The 23,769-nt window shown below is 44.2% G+C and overlaps 1 protein-coding gene across 2 annotated transcripts in view; it reads right to left on the bottom strand.

Annotated features, from left to right (window-relative positions):
• PTPN11 (protein tyrosine phosphatase non-receptor type 11) overlaps nt 1-23,769 on the bottom strand; it is an 88,079-nt gene that overhangs the window by 26,282 nt on the left and 38,028 nt on the right. For both annotated transcript variants that reach the window (XM_081287996.1, XM_081287997.1), the window contains exons 5-9: nt 22,841-22,957; nt 21,102-21,215; nt 5,970-6,066; nt 3,228-3,307; nt 2,942-3,100 (exon numbers count right to left, since the gene is read on the bottom strand). In XM_081287996.1, the coding sequence (XP_081144122.1) occupies nt 2,942-3,100; nt 3,228-3,307; nt 5,970-6,066; nt 21,102-21,215; nt 22,841-22,957 (567 nt within the window). The remainder of the gene's footprint in view (nt 1-2,941; nt 3,101-3,227; nt 3,308-5,969; nt 6,067-21,101; nt 21,216-22,840; nt 22,958-23,769) is intronic.

Below are 23,769 nucleotides of genomic sequence, written 5' to 3'. Positions count from 1 at the left end.
CCTGTTCAGCACCTGTTAGGTTTTCCAAAAGGAAAGAAGAGTTGGAATAAGGAAAGTAGGTGCTCAGAGGGGACGTGAAAAGGGGTCAAGGCAGAATGGACCTATCCAGGCCAAGGTGAAACAGAGTCTAGGCTTGCTCGCTATCTTCAAAGAAAACAGAGGCAAAGAGGGAGGGCCCCATGGAACTGAGAGTACCGACTGGCAACCACTGCATTTTGAATCCCAGCGCTCTGCCCCGCTCTGGAGGGAAGGCAAGCAAGGACTCCGGAGGTGGATGGGCTGCCCGGTAAGTCGGGCTGTCTGGTTCATTTCCGCGCCAGTGTAGGAGGACTCCATGCCTTATCAACCCACGCGTGAATAACTCTATCACAGACAGGTGGCCTCTGGGTTCCGAACCAGCTGCTCTTCCTATATCCAGCCCCAGCTGACAGCTACTCCTCCCGTCACCTTCCCTGAGCTGGGAACACCAAGCCTGCGCTAGCTGCCGGCTTCAGAGCAGGAGGATTGAAAAATATAGCACCAAAGAAAGCACTCCTGTTGCCAAAAAGGAGGCTGTTTTGCTCAATGGAGATGAGTCTATCTACCTGGGGAGGTAGCCGGAGAGAAGAATGCTGTCACCTACTCCACTCACCTTCCCAACCACCAAGACATGAATATCAGCAAGAGAAACTCAGTGTGTGTATTAAGAAAAGAGATAAATTTACAGTTACAAAACTAAAAAGAAGAGCTCAGCTGCAGGCCCCACAGTCAATGGTGAATCAAACGAAAATAAATATGGCAGGTGGAAAGTTCGATAAAAGGTTGTGGGACTGGGTGTAGTTCAGTTGTGAAGTGCTTGCCCAGCAAGCATGATGCCCTAAGTTTGATACCCAGCACTGTGAAATAAAATAACAGAAGAATGTGATTTCTTATTATTAATCTGAATTTACCTTTGCCTCCAATATTTGGTAGATCCAAACACCTTTTGACAGATTTGAAACAATTTTTAATTTCCCTAAATAAACCCTTCTAATGCGAATTGAACTTGATGCTGTGACCAGCCAATCAATTTGGCAACTATTCCAATCATTACAGAGACCTCGACAGAGGACACAAAATTAAACCATGGCTCTGAAAAGAACTGACTTTAAACATCCGCAAATTGCTACAGCCCTCCTCCTAGTTTTCCAAACGGTCGTGCAAACCTTGGCAAACAAATGCAGAAATGTGAATGCTAATACATTATCTCTTAAAGTCAGAGTCCACAGTCCGATTTTCCTTCTGTGTACTAGTGAACACCAACAGAAGGCTGTCACAAAGGCTGTGGCAAGGATAAAAGCCACCGTGCCACTCTCTCTGCACCCCCAAAGAGAAAAGAAAGAATGGAAAAGCAGGAAAAGACAGAAGAGATCAGGTGGAGAGGACTGGGCAGTGATTTAGCCCAATGTCTGTCTGCTCTCAGAGCTTACCTTCTGACAGACTGATACTGATTCCTTTGAAGCAACACAAGGCCCCTTCATAGCCCCCAGGTCCTCTGAGAAGAGAAGACTCCTATAACTCCAGTCACTCAAGAAGCAGGACAACTGGACAAGGTGGGACATACCTGTCATCCCAGTGGCTCAGGAGGCTAAGGCAGGAGGATTGCGAGTTCCAAGCCAGCCTCAGCAACAGCGAGGTACTAAGCAACTCAGTGAGACCCTGTCTCTAAATAAAATACAAAATAGGGCTGGGGGTGTGGCTCAGTGGTCAAGTGCCCAAGTTCAATCCCCAGTACCAAAAAAAGAAGCAGGACAGAGGGCTTGCGTCTTCTTTCCACACTCTGGGCAGATAACTCCCACCTGAAACAAACTATGAAGCTGAGGTAACTGGTCCGTGGATTCAAGAATACTTAATGTCACTGCTAGAGGAAATCTCTGTTTCACAGTCAAATCTGGCCTCAAAGGTGTCCACAGTGCACAGTGCACCAGCTACAAGCACAACAGTCAAACCCTACCGTGAGAGAGACACAGAAGATGTTAAAAGACCCCATACAACATCTAGAGATGAAACCCACAATGTCTGCTGTAAAAATTCCCTGGAGAGGACGAAGAGCAGACCACACACTGCCCGAGAAAAGACCAACTGAGGACGCAGCAAAAGAAACCGTCCCAGTGAAACATCAGGAAAAGAAAACTGGATCCAGCCAACCAAGCCTTGGTGGCCCTGTCAACTTTAAGCAGCCCAAGGGTATATTTAACAAACCCATGTCCTGGGACAGGCTGGGGCAGGGAAGGACTTGAGGAACTACAGGTGAACAATAACCAGATCCTAAGAAATCCAAGACGGTCCAAAAGCCCAAGTGGAAGACATTCAGAAAACCACACGGGGGAAATACCAGGTAGTAGTACTGCCCAAAACACATTGCTATACTGTGTGCATGTACAAACACGTAACAGTGAATCCCACCAGCACTCGCACCTACAATGCATTCATAAAACAATACGGAAAAAAGAAAGAAAACCACACCACGCTCATCTTAAGCCAATTTCTTTACTCCCTTTTCTCCAGAGGGTTAGTTAGAGTGAGCTTAATTTGTTTATTCAATTAATAAAACAGCTCACCTGACTCATCCACACTTCAAAAAGACTTTTTCAGGGCTGGAGGCATAGCTCAGAGGTAGAGCACTTTCCTAGCACAGATAAGACCCTGAGTTCCATCCCCAACACCACAGGATTAAAAAGTAATCAGAAAATCCAGGCATGGTGGCGCACACCTCTAATCCCTAAGCTTGGAAGGCTGAGCAGGAGGATCATGAGTTCAAAGCCAGCCTCAGCAAAAGCGAGGTGCTAAGCAACTCAGTGAGACCCTGTCTCTAAATAAAATACAAAATAGGGCTGAGGATGTGGCTCAGTGGTTGAGTGCCCCTGAGTTCAATCCCCAGCACCCAAAAAAAATCATCAGAAGAGAAGATGATGAAACATACCTTTCCTCTCTCTACTTCTTTTGTTGTCATAACGATCACTCGGGAGTTCTCTTGGAACACCATCCGCCAAAAGTCGTTCACTGTGTTTTGCAGGCAGCCTTGGGTGGCAATGTAACTCTTTTTGGGCTTTGAATTGTTGCACTTGGTTTCAAATTCAGGCTAGAAATCGAGGAAGAAAATCCCTTACACATTTGAAAGTTGCTTTCAAGACACAAGGAAAAATGTAAAATTCAAGAACAGTCTAAGAATGTGTGACCAGAAAAAAACACCACAACAAGCAACTTACCATGATGATGTTTGCGTTAATGTAATCAGAGACAGGCTCGTTGGGATCACCATCATGGAGGACAACCCGGGTATGATCAACTGCAAAGAGAAAAGGACCCAGCCAGGTAAGTACTCAGACAGCTTCTGCACAAACCACTTTGTCTCAACCAGCCCAAGCTCTGCTCATTTAATGATAAAACCACAAAAAACATTAAACCTCAAATAAGCACAACGATCTGAATGCCATACGATGCTTTCTTTAAAATTTCCTTGTCTTAAATGCTGAATGTTTTCTCTGATATAAGGAGGCTGATTCATAGTGGGGTAGGGAGGGAGAGCATGGGAGGAATAGACAAACTCTAGATAGGGCAGAGGGGTGGGAGGGGAAGAGAAGGGGCAGGGGGTTAGCATGATGGTGGAATGTGATGGACATCATTATCCAAAGTCCACATATGAAGACATGAATTAATGTGAATATACTTTATATACAAACAGAGATATGAAAAATTGTGCTCTATATGTGTAATAAGAATTATAATGCATTCCGCTGTCATGTATTTAAAACATAAAATCAATTAAAAAAAAAAAAAGTCCTTGTCTTAACCAAGCATGGTGGCACATGTCTGTAATCACAGCAACTCAGGAGGCTGAGGCAGGAGGATTGCAGGCTCAAGGCCAGCCTGGGCAACTTAGAAAAGGGCTGGGGTGTAGGTCAGCTATAGATTGCCACTGGGTTCAATCCTCAGTCTCAAAAAAAAAGAAAAATTTCCTTATTTTAAGAATGCACTATGGATAGACAGAATGCTATCATGATGAAAACCAAATGGTGAACACATGAGAACCATCAATACTATTTTTATAATAATTTTGTCCAAATTTGTTCAAACTAAAAAGTTTGTTTGTTTGTTTGTTTGTTTATACTGGAGAGTTAACCCAGGAGCACTTTACCACTGAACTATATCCCAGGCCCTTTTTTATTTTTTATTTTGAGACAGGATCTTGCTAAGTTACTGAAGCTGGCCTTCAACTTGAAATTTTAAATCTTCCTGCCTCAGCCTCCTGAGTTGCTGGGATTGCACCCCATCTTTAAAGACATAAGATATGAGCTGGGAACATAGCTTGGTGGCACAGCACCTGCCTGGCATATAGGAGGCTCTGGGTTCAACTTCCAGCACCATGAAAAGAAAGGAAGGAAGGAAGGAAGAAAGAAAGAAGGAAGTTGTGAGTCAGAGAAAACATTTGATTGGGAATTTTTAAGGGAGGAAGAGGCAATATTATATTTAGAAACTGCAAATAATTATTCCCTTCATCTTTTCTTAACTCCTTTCTTACTGTTGAGTACCAGCTGACCCCATGAGTAGGAGTGAAAACTGAAAAAGAATGAGGCTCCCCAAACCCACTGGGATCACGCTGTGGCTCAAACTGCTTCTCTACAAATTCCTTATCCCCTTTCATCAATACTAGAAATGGACCTCCTCGCTCCCCCGTCCTCACCCACACATCACAAATAGCCTCAGGGACGTGACAAACATACATACCACATTTACATACATATACACGCAGACAGAGAATGCCTATGTTCACACACACACACACACACACACACACACACACATGCACACGCACACATACACACACGGTGAGTTTGTATTAACTGACAAAATGGCTCTGACCTGATCAGATATGAAGTAGTGCTCTTCAAATGTGACCATATGCCCCAATAACAAACCATCTTGAACACACACACACACACACACACACACATTATCTATAAACAATCCTTCCTTTTAAGTTGGCCAAACATATTATGCATATGTTGCCATCAATCTATGCATCAGATTTAAATTTCTCTCCTTGTACATGGGGATATAAATAAACAGAAGTTCCGCTTGCCCCCACCCCTGCCACACATGGCCTTGCAGAGCTCCCCCTGGAGACCCTGCTCTGGAGCCCCCGGAGAGTTGAGGAGGTGCCTAGGGGCTCTGGGCCAGTTTCCGCCGCTCACTCCTACTTGCAGCCTTGCCTGAACAGTCTACACAGTGGGGATATGAGAATGCCTGCTTGGGGTGCATGTGGTATGGATTAAGTGGCACCAAGATACAGAGTTTGGCACAGAATTAGCCTGATGAAGAGGCCAGCTACAATTTGTGCTGCACCATCTCTGGAGTCCTCGTCCTGGGCCTACATCCTTTCAGGGCTTTTCTCCCTAATGGGTCAACTTCGGCTCTGCGTTGTGGCATCTGCCTGCTGAAAGAGGTATGGCTTTGTGAATATCACAAGGTTCTCATCTGAGCAGAGGGAGGTCCCCACTTTTACCTCTAGTGACTCAGCTCTGAGAGTCTATGAGCAGAACAACAGGAGGGACTTCGTCTGTTTCCCAAATGAGGACAGAATCCCAGGAAGGAAGTATACCTAACCCAACACTCGTGAGCCAGTCAACAGGGAAGAAAGGTGCAAATCTCAGAGCCCAGGGATCCTGGCAGGGCCTAACCCCGAGCAATCACAGCCTCAAGAGGAGTACCGGAGGCATTGGAACGTTCACCAACTGGAGGAAATGACCACAGAAGAGGCGTCCCAGTGGCAACTGCACTTGGTCATCACCATCATAGAAACACAGTGAATGAGGCTGTCAATCCCCACTACGGCTGATTAGTTTGGAAACTGTTCCCAATTGAAGAGGCTAAGGCCTAGGCCTGGTTAACAAGAGTGCATGGCCCCCAGGACACAGTGACTGTTACTGAGGAAGGATACTGATACTTACAAGGCAGAATGTTTTTATATCTATTTTTGTTTTTATTTTCTTGCCTTTGACCCTCTTTTCGACTGTAGAGAAGTTTGCATTCCTGTTGTTGTAGTGTCTAGAAAGAAAGAAAAGTAAATGTTATCTTCATCAAAAGCACACACACAAAAGAAGAAGGAGGAATAGAAGCCCAGCTCTGTGTTCTGCTTTGAGGAATTTATCCTAAGAAATGTTCAGAGTTGTATTGATAGCTACAAGAATGCCCATCCTCACACCGCATCAACAGGAGCAAGAACACTGGGAACAATATCAATGTACCACAGGAAAGGGCTCCCTAACTACTGTCTATTCATACAAAAGAATGTTCTGAAACAATTTTTTTAAATGTCCTAAGCCAGGCATGGTGGGGCACACCTGTAATCCCAGTTCTTTGGGAGGCAGAGGCAGGAGAACTGCAATTTGGAGGCCAGCCTGAGCCATTTAGTAAGACCCTGTTTCAAAAAAAAAAAAAAAAATTTTTTCTGTTTTTTTAAAGTGTTCTAGGAGGACATTTAATGCCTTGGAAAGATGATGAGAGCTGAGTGAAAAGATCAAACTCCCACAGCAATGCACGACAGAAGCTATATGTTTGCATTCACTTTTGTTCACAAGAAACAGCAAAAGGAAACACACCAAAAAGGTAATGTGACATGCTATCAGGGTGGTGGGGTCATGAAGTCCTTCTCTTTCTGTTTTTTGGGTTTTCTGTTTTTGCTTTTAGACTGCTTTTTTCCTCTATATATTCAATGACAGAATATTTATAAGAAGAAAACCCTTCTGGCGCCACCTAGTGGTGTGACAATTCTTGAATTTGGAAACCTGAGGTTGATAGAAGTGGTTTTGGTGCCACTGGATGGTGGGCACACAAACAGCTCTGTTGGCAAAATAGGATACTGCCATCCTATTTTGTCCTATGCCAAAAACCCAAGTCAATGCCACAGGCAGCCAGCCTGGAACCTGGAAAGAAATCACTGCCCTATGATCTCCCTACCCAGATGGAAGCAGCCCTGGAGCACAGAGCCAGGGCGTGAGGGTGAGCACATCTGGACTCTTTAAGCAAGTGTCTGGAACCTGTGCAGGAAAAGGAGGCAGGAAACACAAAAAGAAGAGACTAACCAGGCAGTCAGGACAGGACTGGCCCTGAGAGAGAGGGGACTTGAGGAGGTGAAAAGGACAACTGAAGCCTGAAGGGGACAGGCCAGGGTATTCCAGGGTAGGTTTCATTTTCAAAATTACAAAAAGCACCTCTTCAAGGGGCCATTGGTTTCCAAGAAGCCTGGTTCATGTGTTTTTGCAGTGCTGGGGACTGTACCCGGGACCTCACATGCACTCTAGGCAGGGCCTCACCCCTGGGCTGTGCTCCAATCCCCCAAGTCTAGTTTTCAATGGAAAATCACAAATATGCAAATCAAGAAAGTAAAAGGTGGACTAAAATGAGAAACAATTTTTCTACAGAAAATGCCAAAATGACTTCCCCTTAAAGATTTCTACAAGGGCTGGGTGTGGTAGCTCACGCCTATAATCCAAGCAGCTTGGGAGGCTGGGGCAGGATCACAAGTTCAAAGCCAGCCTCGGCAACTTAGCAAGGCCCTGAGCAACTTAGTGGGACCCTGAAATATAAAAAGGGCTGGGGGTGGGGCTCACTGGTTAAACACCACTGGGTTCCATCCCTGGCACAAAAAAAGAAAAAAAAAAAAAGATTTCTACAAGGAATTCAGAGTCGACAGTCCACACCAAGGCAGACTGTGTTACTTGCATTTCATTTATCTGTATTCCAAAAACAGGTATAAAAGTCAGGAATCTAAATTGGTACTTGACTCCTGGTTTCAAAACGCAATATTCAGTCTTGACACACAGCTCATAACAAAAGAGTTCAGCTGCCTGGAATCTGGAAAGAAATCAAGCAGGATGTGTGGAGCACTCTGATGGTGAAAGGATCGTTCAAATGCTTTAAATGAGCTCAGATTGAGTAATCAAAGCCGTTTGCCTTCTGTGAGCTGGTGTAGCCTTCAGCAGTGGGCCAGCCTCACCGCCCCACACTGCAGCGTTAGGAAGGAGGCTCAATCTTGACTTTTAGACAGGTCATTAAGGTGAGGTTCAAACAGACGTTCAAACACTGAACTGAATCAGTCATTTAAAAATCAATCAAGCTGACGAAGCAGAACTTCAACGAAAAACTGCAACAGAGTGAGGGATGGGAAGGACTAGCAGCTTGGCTGAAAGTGAGCCTGGCAGGAGGCACTGTGGCCTCCATGGCCTTCACCCGTGACCAGACTACACACAACACTCAATCCCAGAAGGCACAGGTCAGGGCATTGCCATAAAAGGTCGATTCCTCCAGCCCGCCCAGGCTAATCACCTTCCACCTCTCCCTCCTCTTCAAGATCAAGTCAAGAGTTTTCCAGAATGACACTAGAGGCTTTCTCATTGCTCTACCAAACAGTTCTGCCTCTAGCCTCAACCCCCTCTGCTCCATCATGCTACTGAACCTGTCCGTGCCCCAGTTTCCTCAAGTGGAAAATGGAGATAATACTAATTACCCACCCCACAGGGTTAGTGGAAGGGTTAAATGAGATGCATGAAAATCACAAAGCAGAGCCTGGACTGCAATCGAGGACATGAGCAGGTCTGGCTGTTGCCACAAAATTATTATCACTATAGGAACGACACACCCAGCTGCTCAGCGCAGCCTGTGGAGCAGCCGCATCAGCATCGCATGGGAGCTAACAGAGGCTCAGACATCCCAGGCCATACTGATTTCTCAATCACCACTCATCAGTTTTTAGGGAGCAAGTAATTAGCCCATTCTGGAAGCCTTAAGAAAAAAGAAAAAGAGCCAGGCACGGTGGTGCATACCTATAATCCCAGCAACTCGGGAGGTACAGGCAGGAGAATCGTGAGCTCACAGCCAGCCTCAGCAACTTAAGAGAGGCCCAAGCAACTCAGTGAGACCCTGCCTCTAAATAAAAAATTCAAAAACGGGCTGGGGATGTGGTTCAGTGGTTAAGAGCACCCCTGGGTTCAATCCCTGGCACACACAAAAAAATTAATTGATTAATTAATTAATAAAAGAAACACAGACTTGGCCTGGACCCCAGATTTACCTATTGAAAACCCACATTTTAACAACATTTCCAAGCAGTTGAAATGCACACTGAAGTTTGAGAAGGACTGTGGATCTCCCAGCCATACCAACAGACAGGACAGGGTCTCGGCCACACGGACTCCTTCAGGCCTTCCTGCTCTTGGACGGGCTGGTCCCTCCACCCAGGATTCCCTTTCCCTGCCTTTAGCAACCATGAAGAGCCCAGGTAGTTATTATTTAAGACACTTCAAGTATTTCCTCTTCTGGAGAGCCTTGGCCCCCTTAGCAGTGGGGAGCGTGGTCCTCGGTGCCAAGCACTCTGCAGGACCACCCTCCACAAGTATGCTTATCACCCTGGACCCCAGGTCTGGCTTTTTCTTTTAATTGACAGAGAGTAAATGTATTTATGGGGACCGTGTGGCACTTGAATGTGTGTGTACAATGTATAATGACCAGACCTGGGCAACTGGTATATCATTCGAACACAACATTCTGAGGGCTGGGTACATTCAGAATCCTCTGAGCTATTTTGACACGTCCAATTAGTTGGTGTGAACCATAGCTACCCTAGTGCGCATTGTACCACAGACATCAGAAGTTATCCCTCCTGTCCAGCTGCACCCTGTACACCCATCAACCATTCTGTCTCCATCCTCCCTCCCACACACCCTTCCAGGTTCTGGGAACCACTATTCTACTCTCTCCTTCTCCGAGATCAGCTTTAGCGTCCACATAAGTGAGAATGTGTCCCAGCTCTGTCTTTACAAGTCTGGCTGCCCTCGGAGAGAACCACAGACCGCCTTGCCCTGCCAACAACCAGCACCACACCCAACACCCCATAGGCATTCCGAAAGTATTTGCTAAATGAATGAATGGAGGGAGAGGGGGGACAGAAGGAGAGACAGAGGAAGGAAGAAAGAGGGCAGAGAGGACACACCACAGACCTGCCAGGTGAGGTCTGGCACCACAGGCCCCTCACTTAAAGTCCTTTTTGAAGCTGGGTGCAGTGGCACATGCCTGTGATCCCAGCAGCTTGGGAGGCTAAGGAAGGAGGATCGTGAGTTCAAAGCCAGCCTTGGCAATGATGAGATGCTAAGCAACTCAGTGAAACCCTGTCTCTAAATAAAATACAAAATAGGGCTGGGGCTGGGGCTCAGTGGCCGAGCACCCCTGGGTTCAATCCCTGGTACCCACAAAAAAAAATCCCTTTTAAATGCTGTGACCTGAGACATCAATATGAAAGGAAAATCATCACAGGCAAAATGCCAGAGAGGCATTTCTCAGTCTGGTCATTTGAAAAGCACCTTTGAGATGCTTTGCCTTCTCCACACGCTGCCTGTAATGCCACTTGTTTTCTTTAATTGGCCTTCATAAAATGTATTTCTAAAGGAAATTTCATATAAAAATTGCATATAGGAAAATCATATCACCTCCTGCACACAGAAGGTGACCAGGAAAAGGAATATAAGAGCAAAATGTAATCAAATTCTACATAGATACCAGGGCACACCTGAGGCTTGGTAACAAAAAGAGACACAGGCAAGTGTTAGAGGTAGACTCGTTAGTACCTTACTAAGACCTTTTAGGTGCCTTAAGAGGACTGAAAAAAATTAAAAAGAGATAATGTTTCTCATGTGCTAATTCGATCTTAGCTACTATGTGGGGTACCACCATCTTGCACATAAGGAAACACTTAGCCAGGCTAAATCCTGAGTTCCAGGCCAGAGAAGTCCTCATGGAGGCTCATGGCATTCTGGCTGGACCACCCACCAGGGCCCCCAGAGGTGGTCCTTATCCTACACTAAGTTCCCAACTGCCTCTTCCAGACAGACGCAGGGTTTGAACAAAGACAGAGTCAAGGCAGGCCTCTGGGCCCCTGAGACTCCCACAAAGCACAGGCCCAGTGCCCCTGGCATCCCAAGCCCTGCCCTCAAGGACACATCCCGCCATGGCTCACCTTCCACGACCTCCCTCTCACCAGCAGCCACTGGGGCACAAAAGGCTGTAATGACCTGTCGAACCGCATGTCACTGTCTCCATCCCCACTCCCCACTGGTTCTTGCAGGGATGCTGGGGTAAGATTCCAGAAAGGAAGCAAAAAAGATGAGGTAAAGTGGGACCCAGGCTGCAAGGTACCCTGTTTTCCTAAGAAAGACATCCAAAAGGTTTTCACCCAAACGGTGAACCCTCAGAAAGGACCAGAAGTTGATTATTATCATCTGACTACCCAAGCCCAGGCAGAGCACGAGCCAGAGACTGAACCACACCTTTAAACCCTAAAAAGCATCAAAAAGCCACTGCCCTGGCCATCAATGCACTTCTGAGTGGCAGAGGCTTTACCAATTTTGGAAGGGTCAAGTTTTCATTGCACAGAAATATCCTTATGTATGGAGGGTGGGGGGTTGCAGCATCCCTGCTCCCCACAGACCCCACAGGCTTTCAGAACACTCACTGCAAACCACTGGATCTGACTCTTGACTAGAACTTCAAGAATGAAAAATGGAGATAGGGCAAGAGCAGGTGGCATCTTGGAGGTGGGAGGGCATAGCCCTGGCAGGAGGCTGCAATCCTGTTGCCACCAGGGTCCATCGGGGCAGTCCTGGACAGGGCTTGATCTCTCTGAGTGTCTGGGGTTACACAACCCACCTCATGATATTTGGGGTGCAACAGGATGCCCCCCATATGCAGCCCAACAGAGAGCAAAGCAATGCCCTTCCTTCACCTAGGACCGGAGGACATTAGGAGAGAAAAATCAACAGGACCTCCCAAATGGTAAGATCCAAGAGAAAGAGGAGAAGAAGGAGGCAAGGATCCCAGACTTCCAGGCCAGAATAAATGTGTCACCAACAGAAACAAGTAAAGGGGACATTTGGTTTGAAGGAGAAAATAATAGGTCCTATTTTGAATACTTGAGTTTGAAGAAAGATGACAGACAAGGAAAATCGTAGAATACACAACCCAAAGGGTGAAACCAGAGCTCCACAGTGCCACACACTAAGGGTCATCTGGGAGGACGATGACGTGCTGCCCAAAGAGCCAGGAGTTTAAAGCCAGAGGAGCCGGCTGGGTGCAGAGGGCCAGCGGAGTGAGGGGCCGGCTGAGGAAATGCACCTCCAACGCCAGGCAGTCCTGGCACAGCTCCCCACGTGCAGGCGCCTTCCAGTCTCACCTGGACCCACGGAGCCCTGTGCTCCAGCCTCAGTTCTTCCCAGAAACTTCCTCCAGGCTAAGAAACGACTACTGGAATTCCAATCAGAAAGCCACTGTGTCCTTCCAAAGTGTCGCTGCAAAGTCTGGGAAGAGGCGTGTTACAGGGTAAGGAAGAAAGAGCTGAGAGGAGATGGAGGCTGCACCACAGGCCAGTCAAAGAGCAGGACAGACGTCATGGACAGAAAGCAGCAAGGTCATCAGAGGTCAAGGGGAGAAACCAGGCGGAGGTGGGAGAGGATCCAAGAAGGCACTTGACACTGAAAAGATGCGGCAGCCAGCAGCAGAACCACCCTGGAGAAAAACAGCTGGGGACGGGGCGATGCACAGGTGAGAAAGGAAATAACCCCCAGAAACAAAGAAATCTCTCCAGAATGAAGCTTTCAACCTTCAGGATAAAATCTCTCACCACTGAAATGTTCTGCCCCCAGGAAGGGAGCAGCTCTACAAAGCAACTGGGAGCTCAGGCCTAGATGGAAAATTCTGGTTACAGCACTGGCCTGTCTCCTGGAGCACTGTGGAGCCCTGGCCAGGGTTGCTGCTCACTGCAGTGTGGTTTAATCACCAAAGGGAAGATTTCTGCTAGACGTCCCCAGCAAGAGTGATTATTCTAGACACAGCTCTGGGGTGCAGTTCAAGTCTTGTTTCCACAAAACCTAACCATCTCAAAGTAGAATTTACAGCTCCCCTAAGCAGGACCAATCACTTTGAGGAAATCAAATGGACTGCAGGCTGCAGGCTGCAGGCCGCCTTCCTCCTGGAGCCACGGGGGCCCGCGGAGCTGCGAGAAGAACCCACGACATCCAAATGGCCCTCAGTGAAACGCCTGCGATGCTCATGCACACCGAAATCTGCTCAGACCACTTCAGAAAAGAGGCTCACGAATAGAAGGAGCCTTAAAAAATGAAATTACTGAGGAAAATGAGTTTGAAGCATCGGGAAAAAAAAGACCCTAGGGAATAAGGTGTATGAGACTTGTTCTGGATTTGAAGTTTTTTTCCTTTATTTTGTTTTGATGGTATTGGGGTTTTTTTGGTTTTTTTTTTTTGGTTTTGTTTTTAATCAAACAGAAAGTTCAAAAACTAAGATCTTTCTGAAATTCAGCACTGCAAACCTGAAGTAGAGCTTCTAGGGCTCAGAGGCTAAAATGCACCCACTGAGGCTTGAATAGGGGCTCTAAATGGAAACAGACAGGTAGAAAAGCAGAACATCTCAGGCCAAGCCCAGAATATTCCTCCAGACTCCTCAAGCATCCGTAACTATTCTCCACTGAATAAACACAAACAGCCTGAACCCAACAACAGCTTCCTCTCGCTATTGAGAACGGCTCATAGTCAACACATCCACTAATACCTACTGGGAGGCCTACTATGTGCCAGGCTCACTGCTGCATTCTGGGGCTACAAAGAGTAAAAGAGATTATCTGTCCTTTCGTAGCTGACGGAGCTGAGCCATTTCCCTGGATAATATGCATATGATAACCAACACACAGGATCAAATGTGCCTCTTTGTGCCCTGTCAGCTGCGTCTCTTTATTCCAGCAGACTCACTAATGTTATCTGCTTCTAAGAATTTGTAGTACATTAAACCAATAACCACACAAATCATTCATGAACTCCAGCACGATAAGTACTATAAAAGAAAGAATTTGCAGCTCTGCGCTCATATAACAGGAAAAGCTACGCAGGAATGGAGCAGGGAACAGGGAGGGCCTTCCTGAGAAAATGTTCCAGAGGCTGGGGCCTCAAGAGTGAGGCGATGTTGGCCAGGTGAAGAAAAACTAGGAAGAACACCCTCGCCCAATCTTGATTGTAACGGCAAGAATGCATCAAAGGATTCTACTCCAGTGAGATGTGAAACAATCAGTTCCAACTTGAACATGTCCAAAATAAAAGCTGATGGCCTCCCTGAGACCTGCTCCTTCCAGCCTCCTGCGTAAACAGCAAGTGCATCCTACCAACTGCTCAAACCAAACACTTTCATCTTATCCTTGCATCGGCTCCATAATATCACAGTCTATCAATGCTACCTTCAAATATTGACAAGTCTGCCTTAGAATAGCTCCAGGAGCCACCCACCTCCATGGCTGTGGCCCTTGTCCAGACCCCCATCACCTCCCAGCTCAGATCACTAAATCAGCCTCTTTCCTGGTCCCCTTGTAACCTTCCTTCAAGAGGCAGCCAGAAGGTCAAAACTTCTGTGTCAGAATTTTCCAGTGTCAAAATTCACAGACTTTCCATCTTCCTCCAAGTAAAACTCAAAGGTCTGCCCCTGACCCACAATGCCTTTCATGATTTGATCCCTCTGCCATTGTTGCACCTACATTTCCCTCTTCCCCATCTACTCAAATGCCGTGGCCTCTGCTGCTGTGGGACATGTGAAGCATGCCTGCACACAAGGGCCTTTGCACATGCTGCTCCCTTTGCCTGAAAGGTTCTTCCTGGGGTTATATGTCTGATTTGCTCTTTTATTTCCTTCAGATCCCTGCTCAAATGCCACCTTATCAGAGAGACCTATGTAAAACAGTAATCCCCAGCAACACACCTTTTTTATTTACTCTATTTTCTCCATCATCTCCCTGAAAATTAACCATTTCTTTAATTTACTGTCTCTCCCAACTGACCATAAGCTCCATAAAAAAAAAAAAAAAAAAGATTTGTTCTCTGCCATATGTCCATCCCCAGAACCTGAGCACACGTGGAGTCTGTTTAATAAATATTGAATGAATGAAGCGATAAGTCACTGCCACTACCAGTGTCTATAGTTTTTGTTAGATATTTTGGGCATATCTGCCCAGCTTGTTACAACTCTTGTCCTTGAGAACTATTCTTCCCCAAACAGGGTGCTCCAGGTAGACATATTTGTTCTATATGATTGTGTCCTTGGACTGAGATGGATGGCATCTGAGCCAGTGAGAATCTCAGAGACTTTGGCACAAAGACTGAAAGATACTAGTGTGAAGATCCAAAAGAGACTCTAGTGAGGGTTATAGATCAAGAAGCAGAGGGCTGGGGCTTAGCTCTGTGGTAGAGCTCTGTGCATGCCTAGCATGCACGAGGCACTGGGTTTGATCCTCAGCACCACATAAATGTAAAATAAAGATATTGTGAAGAAGGAGGAAGAGGAGGAGGAGGAAGAAGAGGAGGAGGAGGAGGAAGAGGAGAAGGAGGAGAAGGAGAAGGAGAAGAAGAAGAAATTTCTACAGAGGGAAAAGGAGAAGGAAGAGTGCAGGGAGGGCTGGGGCTGGGGCCCGGGGGCAGAGTGCTTGCCTAGCATGTGTGAGGCACTGGGTTCGATTCTCAGCACCACGCATGCATCAATAAATAAATAAATAAATAAATAAATAAATAAATAAATAAATGTCCATCAACAACTAAAAAATAATTTTTACAAAAATGAGAGCATGGAAGTTGCAGGGGGGAGGAGAAGGCGCCAGGCAGGGTGAGTATCTTACAAACGCAGTCACATAACACGCACCCCATCATGACGCACATGGCTGACTCAAGCTTCAAGCAACACACACCTTGCAGGCACAAAATGACAGAATTGTAACCTGTCTTCTCACTGATTCACTGCCAGTCTTATTTGAGTCAAACTTTATTTCAACAAATCTAGAAAAAATTTCCACCTCTTTATATTCCCAAGCAGAGGTATGTTGGGGACAAAGAATGTTCACGCAGCTCAGGAGTGGGCGATCGCTAGGAAAGATCAAAGGCTTATGCTCAGTGTCCTGACCAGACAGCGTATCCAAAAAGCAGACCAGCAGCCTGAATTTTATTTTGCAGCAAAGGAGAAGAGAACCAAAGAGCTTCATAAGAGGCACACGGTGTGGTATAGTATGGTATGGGATGGTGTGGGAAAGTATGGTATAGTATGGTACAATTTGGTACAGTATGGTATGTATGGTGTGGTAGGAACAGTATGGTGTGGGATGGTACGATGTGGGGCAGTGTGGATGGTATGGTATGCATGGTGTGGTGCAGTGCGGTATAGTAGGCACAGTAGCTATGATAGGAGTGGTAGGTATGGTTTGAATTGGTTCAGTTTGGTTGTGGTATTAGAGATGGAAGCCAGAGCCTCACACGTATTAGACAAGTGCTTTAGGACTGAGCTATACCCCCAGCCCAAGGGGCTGCAAATTTTAAGATGTATCCAAAGCAAAAATAATTTATAAGTGTCTTCTTTGTAAATATACTTAAAATGACATGTAGAATTTTGCAGAAAACCAGAAGCTGGGGCATAGAGACAAATAAAATATGGCTGCCTGAGTTAAATAACCATGACATTGAACTTTAGATCTCTGGTTCATTTCAAAGACCATCAGAGCACACTGTAAAAAGGACATGATCCCATATTTATCATCTTCCTAGAATCAATAAGGTACAATGTCCTGCTGTTGTGGCCCAAACTTCAGTATTAGGGATTTAAATTATGATGAGTATCCACTTCCAAGTATCAACATTTTTCTGTGATGGTCTGTCCTGTCCTCAGCCTGATTCCCCTGGCTGTAGCCTTAAAGGACAATTTTTAAAAACTGAATTTGAAAAGCAGACACTTATGAGATCTAGAAAGCAGGTCATCAGCTGTTTAGATATAGTTTCAGCTGCCATGAAACACTAATGCCCTCATTTAATGTGTGACAATTTTACTGACACAGATTGACCTCTGCAGAGAACTTGTAGAGCATAGATGCGATCTCATTTGTTTTCCATTTCCCCCAAAGCCAACTCAATTTTTCCATTTTTTGTTGTTAATGATATATAGAAGATGGGCAGAACCCAACAAGTCACAGAGTAAATCCATCAGGTCAGCATTTACAATCAAGGTCTTTTTCCACGGCTAGAAGAGTAGGCGAGGACTTCCTTTCAAGCTCACACTTCCTGCCCCCCCCCCCACTGGTAGAACCCAGGGCCTTACACATGCTAAGCAACCGCTTTGCCACTAAGCCTCATTCTGGCCCTTTTTATTTTTAAGACAGGGTCTTGCATATTTGCACAGGCTGGCCTCCAACTTGCAATCCTGCCTCAGCCCCCTGAATAGCTAGAACTATACACATGCACCACCACACCTGACTCAGCTGTTTTCTATTTATGTATTTACTTTTGTGTGCTGGAGATTGAACCCAAAGCCACATCCCTAGACCTTAGCTAGGGTGGTTTTTAAAATACCTTTTTTCCATATATATATATATTTTTTTTATTTTTATTTTTACTCTGCTGGGAATGGAACCCAGGGCTTTGTACATGCTAGATTAAGTGCTCTACCTCTGAGCTACATTCCCAGCCCAGCTATTGTTTTTAAGGAAAGTATGAGATTAAAATAGGTCTAGGTTACAAAGGAGTTCACTAATTCTTTTTTTATCCAAAATTTTACTTGAAAACAGTACTTTTCAGATGATGAATATACTGACCAAAATCATAAATGATAAAATGTATATTAATACATAATAAAACTTAATAATGAGTAGCATCCACCAATTTCTTAAGATAGAACATAAAAAAATTAACATTAAAACTGATCATCAGGGCTGGGGATGTGGCTCAAGCGGTAGCGCGCTCCCCTGGCATGCGTGCGGCCCGGGTTCGATCCTCAGCACCACATACAAACAAAGATGTTGTGCCCGCCAATAACTAAAAATAAATAAATATTAAAAAATTCTCTCTCTCTCTCTCTCTTTAAAAAAAAATCTGATCATCAAAAAATAGGAAAAGATGCATGTACACGGCTATATATTGTAACCCTCCTTGTAATTCATTTGGAAATTACACAAATGCCCATTAATGGGCTGAATAAACCATATAGCACAACCACACAATAGAGTACTATGCAGTAAAAACATAAATGAATGAAACTATCTCTATATACTACTATGGAGTGGTGTCCAAGATGCTGTAAAAACAAGATTAAAAACAAAAGTATGTTGGCTGGGTTTGTGGTTCAGTGGCAGAGCACTTGCCTACCATGTGGTTCAATCCTCAGCACAGCATAAAAATAAATAATGGTATTGTGTCCATCTATAACTAAAAAAAAAAATTTTTTTTAAAGTAGGTAAGCCAGGCATGGTAGCACATGCTTATAATCCCAGTGACTCAGGAGAATTGATTTCAAAGCCAGCCTCAGCAACTCAGTGAGGCACTAAGCAACTCAGTGAGACCCTGTCTCTAATTAAAAAATATATATTAGAAAAAGGGTTAGGGATGTGGCTCAGTGTTTAAGCATCCCTGGGTTCAATCCTTGGTACCAAAAGAAAAAAAAAGTACATAAAGTTAGGTTGCATATCTCAAAAGAGTAGAAATATGTGTGTGTGTGTATGTGTGTGTGTGTATATATATATATATATATATATATATATACACACACACACATACACACACACATTATATATATTTATATATATACACAGATATATATATTTGCTTACATTTTTGATGTGTAATGATAAACCATAACTTTTCAAACTGTGGCTAAAATATATGAAGGAAAGAACAAAATAGAAGATAGACATCTGAGCCAGGAGCGGTGGCACACTCCTGTAATCCCAGCAGCTCAGGAGGCTGAGGCAGGAGAATTGCAAGTTCCAAAGTGGGCCTCAACAATTTAGGAAGGCCCTAAGCAAATTAGCAAAACTGTCTCAAAATAAAACGGGCTGATGATGTGGCTCAGTTGTTAAGCAATCCTGGGTTTAATCACTAGTACGAAAAAAAAGAAGGTAGATGTCTTTTAAAACATTGTTTTTTTATATTTGATTTTAGAATCAAACTGAGTATTTTACAAAATTATAAATTTTAACAGAAAGAAATTTCTAAAATTCAAACATAAATGAAAGCTAATCATATGTCCAGTTAGCAAATAACCACCCAGAGGACTAACCAATGAGTGGAAGGCAGAGTAGTAATCTATCTGACTAAACATCTCTAAAGGATTAAAAAAGTCCTTGGAGTAGTTAGTGGGAGGGCCCACACTTAGACCCTGGGTTAAATCCCCAGCACCAAAAAAAAAAAAAAAAAAAAAAAAAAAAAACCTCTAAAACTAAAAACTTTGACTCTTTGTGCTCATCATCACTTTCTCCTTGATGCATTTCATTGTTTTTCCTCTCAACTGGAAGCTCCTTTAAAGGCCGACCCCAGGTTGTTTTGTTCACCACAGGGTTCACGGCTTTAACCCAAAGCCTGGTGTGAGAATAAACCTAGATTCAAGTCCCTGGTCAGCGCTGTGGAGCAAGCAGGGTGCATGTGCCAGTCTGCACCCATCTCTGTGCTATGGAGATGGAGCAATCTACTTAGCCTCCCTGGGCCTTAGGCTTCGGATCTGTAGGATGGAAACAGCTCACCAAGCTGCTCTGGCCCACTGTGGTTAAAAGGACAGGATCTGCCTGTTCATTATTGATTCATTCATTCCACAAATGTTCGTAAATTCTAAAGACCTATAAGAAATATGGAATAATCACTCCTACAAAACAGAAGGTAATAATAAAATGATGTAAACATCAGCTAAATGTAAATATTCATGCAACAAATATTTATGGCATTTTGGCTGGGTGCCAGGCACCGTGCTTCATACTGGGGATAACTGCAAGAGACAACATGTCAAGAGGCTAGGGCTGGGGCTCAGTGGTAGAGCGCTTGCCTCACATGTGTGAGGCACTGGGTTTGATTCTCAGAACTGCATATATATAAAAGAAGAAAATAAAGGTTCATCACAAACTAAAAATAAATAAATAAATAGAGTGAACACGCCAAAATCTTTGGGAAGAATTTTTCTGGGTTTGGTGTTTACTTTGGTTGTTGTTTTGGTTTGGTTTTGGTTGTTGTTGGTGGTGGTTTGGTTTTGTTTTATTTGATTTGGCGCACTGTTCTGGAGATGCTGTAATACCAGGTAGCTACATGGAGTGGGTGGAGCCAGATCCTATTCCATCTCCTATTTCCAAAAATCCACTTAATATATATATTGTCTTAAGATAGAGGATGCATCAGATATTAAATTGTCAAGAATACATATTACACTTGATCTTAGCCAAAAGGCTGCGATTGTTTTTCTGTTTTTCTTTTCTTTTTTCTTTTTTTTTTTTTTTTTTTTTTTTTGTACTAGAGATTGAACCCAGGGGCACTCTATCACTGAGCTACATCCCCACCCTTTTAATCTTTTATTTTGCGACAAGGTCTCACTAAACTGCCTAGGCTGGCCCCAAATTTGCAAACCTCCTCCCTTGGTCTCAGTCTCTAGGATTAATAGGTGTGTGCCACTGCATGAGGCTGTGAAGAAGTCTTCTGTCAAATAGACAAGGAGAAAAAGAAAGAGATCAGAGTATCAATGGGCAAGTGACATGTAAGAGTGCAATAGGAACCACAGATCATGTTCACTGGGAACATTCTACCTAGGTAGGTTTCAGGAGAGGAATCAGTCCACTTGACTTCCTAGAGTTATCAGTTTGAAACTCCCAATTAAAGCAAACTTGAACTTTTTCTCTTGGACTCATTCACATCAGGCCACACAGTCTTTTCAAAGACCCCAGTGAGTGCTAGAAATCTCCAAAGGAATCAGATCCCTTTGTTTTTCTGGGGTTTGGCCAGCAATCCACACCAAAAGAGCCAAATGGAGCTGCTGGCTCAACCCCATAACACTAGCTGCCAACTCCCTTTTCTGAGAACACAATGCCCTTCTATTTCAAAGAAGCCCCCTCAGCAACTTGTTCCACGTCAATCAATGGCTGAGTTACAGGACGCCGAAGTCTTTCAGATCCAACTCCAAACATGAGGCAAACTTCTTTTCTATTAAAAATAGAATTGAATCATGCACATAAAAACAGTTTCTTAATACCTTACCTCAAACTCTTCCCAAAAGCCTTGTTTAACTTTATCTGTAGTCTCAGCTAATTTGCTTAGTTCTCGAACCCGGCTCTCTATTTCAGCAGCATTAATCCGAGTGGTGTTGAGAGGCTGCCCAAGTTCAGTAGTTGGTAGAAAAAGAAGAAAATGTATTTTAAAAAGATGATAATGCAAAATAAAAAGACTCCTGTGGTGGTATTCACAAAGGCCCAGGGGGGTGGGGGAGGTTACAGGCCACAACATTCTTTTTTTTTTTTTTTTAATATTTATTTATTTTTTTAGTTCTCGGCGGACACAACATCTTTGTTGGTATGTGGTGCTGAGGATGGAACCCGGGCCGCACGCATGCCAGGCGAGTGCGCTACCGCTTGAGCCACATCCCCAGCCCCCACAACATTCTTAATGCGCTTTCACTTTTGGTTCTGTTCTGTCAGAAAGTGCGTCTTTCTTCAAATGCAAACTTATTTTTCTTTGCAAACTTACTTTCCTTTGTGAATAGAAAACTATTTACAGATGAAAACATGTTAACAACTCCAAAGTAAGCGTGATCACCTAAAGATAACCAAAGGAGGATTCCCCGGGAAAACTTGCTTTAAAAACTCTGTGAGAGGGCTGGGGTGTAGCTCAGTAACACAGCGCTTGCCTAGCATGTGCAAGGCCCTGGGTTCAATCCCCAGAACTGCAAAAACAAAAACAAAACTATAAGGCGGCTGGGGTGTAGCTCAGTGGTAGAGCTCATGGTAGAGCTCATGCTTGGGGCCCTGTGTTCAATCCCCAGCACAAAAGAGAAAAAAAAAAATCAAAAAACTTCATGAGGCCTTTACAGATACATATGGAAACATAAGATATAACATCTGGAATCTGTTTCCAAATCCTACAAAAAGTAGCCATGAGTAACAAATGAAGACCTGATGAATTGATCAAGACTGAAGATGGGAGGTAGGTTAAGTGGAAGCTGCTGAGACCACTCTGTCCACTTCTGTGTTAGACTATGGATTTTGAATGTCCCCCAGGGGGCCATGTTTTGGAGGCCTGGTCCCCAGTTCATGGCGCATGGGGAGGTAGTAGAACCTTTAGAGAGAGGGGCCTAATGGAAGGAAGTTGGGTCACTGGGGACGTGCCCCTGAAGAGCATATGGGGATCCCAGCCCCTTACTGTCCTTCTCTTTGCTTCCCAGGCCCCCTAAGAACAGGCCTCCTCCTCCACACACCCCTGTATGCTGTACCATGCTGTCACACCCAAAGTAACAGAGTCAAGAGCTCATGGACTGAATGTTCTCTCTGACATGAGGATGCTAATGCACACTGGGAGGTGGGGGTAGGGTAGACGTTCATTGGATTAGACACAGGGGAATGAAGGAAGGGAGGGGGAGGGAATAGGAAAGACAGTAGAGTGAATTGGACAGAACCTGCCTATGTTCAGATATGAATACACCAACAGTGTAACTCCACATCATGCACAGCCACAAGAATGGGAAGTTATACTCCATTTATGTATAATATGTCAAAATACATTCTACTGACATGTATAACTAAAAGAATAAATAAAAATTTAAAAAAAAAAAAAAAAGAATCCATGGACTGCAACCATAAGCCCAAATAAACCTTTTCTTATTGTTTCTTTTACGTATTTTATCACAGTGACAGAAAGCTGACTGACATTCTGCATGTGTGGGAAATTCTAATTTAGAATTTTTTCAAATTCTTTAAGGAAAAGGAGTTTTCCAATATGCTCACCTGCTTGAGTTGTAGCACTGTGCCCAGTGTTTCCACCATAGGATTCTTCTTGTAATGCTCCACCAGATCCGTCAAAGAGTCAAACCGCTCTCCTCCACCTACATCATATTTCAGTTCCTTTCAAAGTAAAAACACAATTATTACTACCTTGATGTTAAATTGCTGTTTTTCTCACACTCTCATCATCGCTGCAACATAATCCACAGCAACCGGCATATGGAAACAAGCGAAGTTGTCCATACAGAGGAAGGATTTTATATATGGTGGGGGGGGGGGGGGATATATTTCACATCACAGTGAAATATTACTCAGCCTTTATTTTTTAAAAAAATGAAATCCTATCATTTGCAGCAACCTGGATGAACCTGAAGGACCCAGTTAAATGAATAAACCAGGCACAAAAACACAAAGACTACGAGTCCTCACTCCCATGTGGAAGGCCAAGCTCATAGTAACTGACAGTAGAATGGTGGCTATCAAGGACTTGGGGTGGGGGAAGAAGGGAGCTACTAATCAAGGGTATATACCTCCAGGAAAATAAATCCTAGAGATCTAACACACAGCATGGTGACTACAGTTAATAACTATGTCTTTTTTCAATTTTTATTTTTTTAGTTGCTGATGAACCTTTATTTTATTCATTTATTTATATTCAGTACTTTGAATCGAACCCAGGGCCTCACATGTGTTAGGCAAGTGCCCTGCCACTGAGCCCCAGCCCCAGCCCCAGCCCAATAATCATGCCTTATATACTTGAAATTTTTTAGAGAGTAGATCTCAAGTGTTTTCACTACAAAAAAAAAAAAAAAAAAAAGGCAAAAGGCCAATGTGTAAGGTGATGGATACACTAATCAGCCTGAAATAAAAAACTAAAATAGCTGTTATTATCAATCAAAGCCCAGAAATGGACTCTTCCCCCAGAAATGGAA

This window comes from Spermophilus citellus (genome assembly GCF_964194105.1).
Source record: "Spermophilus citellus genome assembly, chromosome: 3".
NCBI classification, from domain to species: Eukaryota; Metazoa; Chordata; class Mammalia; order Rodentia; family Sciuridae; genus Spermophilus; species Spermophilus citellus.
The sequence above is the reverse complement of the archived record's forward strand: the minus strand, read 5'-3'. Positions and strand labels throughout refer to the sequence as shown.